General features: G+C 43.2%; 1 gene segment (V, D, J or C); it reads left to right on the top strand.

Annotated features, from left to right (window-relative positions):
• The first annotated feature begins 2,189 nt into the window (after positions 1 to 2,189).
• Positions 2,190 to 2,978, top strand: LOC129399826 (immunoglobulin heavy variable 3-23-like). The segment is given in 2 exon segments: positions 2,190 to 2,235; positions 2,335 to 2,978. Coding segments are annotated over 2 exon segments (690 nt in total).

Here is a 2,978-nt window from a genome sequence, read left to right as displayed (position 1 = left end):
TCTATCTGAGCTGCCTTTTCCCCCAGCATGAGAGGTCGACATCAAGCTGTAGAATAATCCTCCTGTTGCTTATCTCTACTATTCTTGGGTGTTAGTCTCCCATTCTGTTACTTTATGTGCCACAGATGAATGCAATCTTTCTGTCTGTCCCTCTCTTTCTGACTCATTTCACTTAACACGATACTTTCCATGTTGAACCACCTATATGCAAATTTTATGACTTCATCTTTTCTAACAGCTGCATAGTATTCCATTGTGTAGATGTACCAAAGTTTCTTTAATCAGTCATCTGTTCTGGGCATTAGAGGTTTTCCCAGATTTTGGCTACTGTAAACAGTGCTGCAATGAACATATAAGTGCAGATGTCATTTCTACTATACTTTTTTGTATCTCCAGGATGTATTCCCAGAAATGGTATTTCTGGGTCAAATGGCATCAAATGGTCAAATTTCTAAGTCTTTGAGAAGAGGCCATACTGTTTTCCAAAAGAGCTGAACCAGTCAGCATTTCCCCAGCAGTGAAAGAGAGTCCCTTTTCCCCCACATATCTGCCAACACCGATTGCTTTTGTTCTTTTGGATGTGTGCCAGTCTGTGGTGTGAGATGATGTCACATTGTTGTTTTGATCTGCATCTCACTGATGATTAGTGATGAAAAGCATTTTTTTCATGTGCCATTTGGCCATTAAGATCTCTTCTTTGAGAAAGTTTCTGTTCATTTCATCACCCCATTTCCTGATGGGGTTGAATGTTTTCTTATTGTGGAGTTTAATCAGTGCCTTGTAAATCCTTGATATCTACTCTGTATAAGATGGATATTGGGTGAATATTCTTTCCCATTCTGTAGATTGTCTTTGTATTCTGGTCACTGTATCTTTTGAGTTGCAGAAGATTCTCAGATTAAGGTAGTCCCATTTGTTTATCTTTTTTTCTGCTTGCTTGGCCAACGTTGAGTCACTTTTAAAGATATCTTTAGCTTCAGTATCGTGGAGGGTTTTTCCAATCTTGTCTTCAATGTACCTGATGTATTCTGGTCTGATGTTGAGGTCTTTAATCCACTTTGATCTGACTTTTGTGCATGGTGTTAGGTAGAGGTCTGAGCCATTTTTTTTGCGTGTAGTTTCCAGTTTTACCAACACCATTTTTTAAAGAGCCATTTTTTTGCGTGTAGCTTCCAGTTTTACCAACACCACTTTTTAAAGAGGCTTTCCTTGTTAACACTTCACATTTCTTGCTCCCTTATCAAAGATTAAATGATCATATATTTGAGGGTGTTTGTCAGGAAATTCAACCCTGTTCCATTGGTCTGCAGCTGAGTCTTTGTTCCAGTACCTTGCTGTTTTAATTATTACTGCTTGTTTGAAGTTTGGTAAGGTGATGGAAGGCATCTTCTTTTTACCAGGAATTGCTTTAGCTATTTTTGGGGGTTTATTTTTCCATACGAATTTCAGGAGTGTTTGTTCCATTTCTTTGAAGAATGTCATGGGTAACCTTATAGGGATCACATGGAATTTTTACAGTGCTTTGGGGAGTATTGCCATTTTGACCATGTTAATTCTCCTGATCCATGAGCAGAGGATATCTTTCCATTTCTTCATGAAGGACAAACACCTTTAACCTCAGAGATGTTTCCTCTGGGAAGAACAGCAGAGACAGAGCAGACACAGGATCCTACCTTAGGTTTCCCATGTATTAAGGGTATGCTACTTGGCCATTCTGCCTCACTCCTGATTATGTTTCAATTTTGGTTGATAACTTATTCATAACTGGAAGTGATTCAGTGGATCACTATTGTCTCAATAGTGGGACCAACTCCTACAATGTGTTATGAGACTATTGTATAAAATATTTAAGCTTTTTTGTGGCAAATGATGCATGAGACAGAAGTATGACTGTAGATATTACATGACAATCATCAACAATAAGGAGAAAATATCACAAATTAAATTGGTTATCATATAACAGTTGTATGACAGAATCTTTACCGTGTCACAAGTCACCACCAGAACCCGACACGTGCTCTGGAGTCCTACACTTATTCTTTAGGTTCAAACAGAAGGTTTTATGTAGAAGGAGGATATGCAAATGAGCTTCTCCCCGCTATGATAAAAACAGCCCAACCCAGCCTCAGCTCCGGGAGAGGAGTCAGTTCAGGAGTTCCAGGGGTTCCATCCTGACTCAGACAGCCAACATGGCGTATGGGCTGAGCTGGCTTCTCCTGTTGGCTATGCTAGGAGGTAAACCAGGGCAATAGGACATGGAGCATGGGAGAGATGGGAGAGGCAGATCCTCTGTGTGAGGAGAGTTTCCTGACCAGGATGTCTTTGTGTTTGCAGGGGTCCAGTGTGAGGTGCAGCTGGTGGAGTCTGGAGGAGACTTAGTGCAGCCCGGGGGGTCCCTGAGACTCTCCTGTATAGCCTCTGGGTTCACCTTTAGTGACTACTGGATGAGCTGGGTCCGCCAGGCTCCAGGGAAGGGCCCAGAGTGGGTCTCAGACATTAATAAAAATAGTGGTACTGCAAGGTATGCTTACTCTGTGAAGGGCCGATTCAGCATCTCCAGAGACAACAGCAGGAACACGCTCTCTCTGCAAATGAACAGCCTGAGAGAAGAGGACACGGCCCTGTATTACTGTGAGAGACGCACAGTGAGTGGAAGGCCCTGTGGGTCCAGACACAAACCACCTGCAGGAGGAAGCAGGGTGAGCTTCAGGGGCTCAGGCCCCCAGGAGGCTCTGCGGACTCACCCCTTAGGAAACGTTGTTCTTGCCCAGATGAATCATGTTTCTGTGGAAATCAGGACTGGCCTGCCCCTCAGCTCTCAGATGACCTTATGGGCATCTTGTCTTGTGGGTTGTGGCTCTGAGTCCTCCATACCCACGTTGGGCAGGAAGTTTTCCACACTCTGCCTCCTGATGGAAGTTTCCAGTGATGGGACTATGACTTCCCTGGGCCATAACGGGCACATGATGCTCTTATAG

Source organism: Sorex araneus, chromosome X (genome assembly GCF_027595985.1).
Source record: "Sorex araneus isolate mSorAra2 chromosome X, mSorAra2.pri, whole genome shotgun sequence".
In the NCBI taxonomy this organism is placed as follows: Eukaryota; Metazoa; Chordata; class Mammalia; order Eulipotyphla; family Soricidae; genus Sorex; species Sorex araneus.
This window is presented reverse-complemented; position numbering and strand designations above follow the sequence as displayed.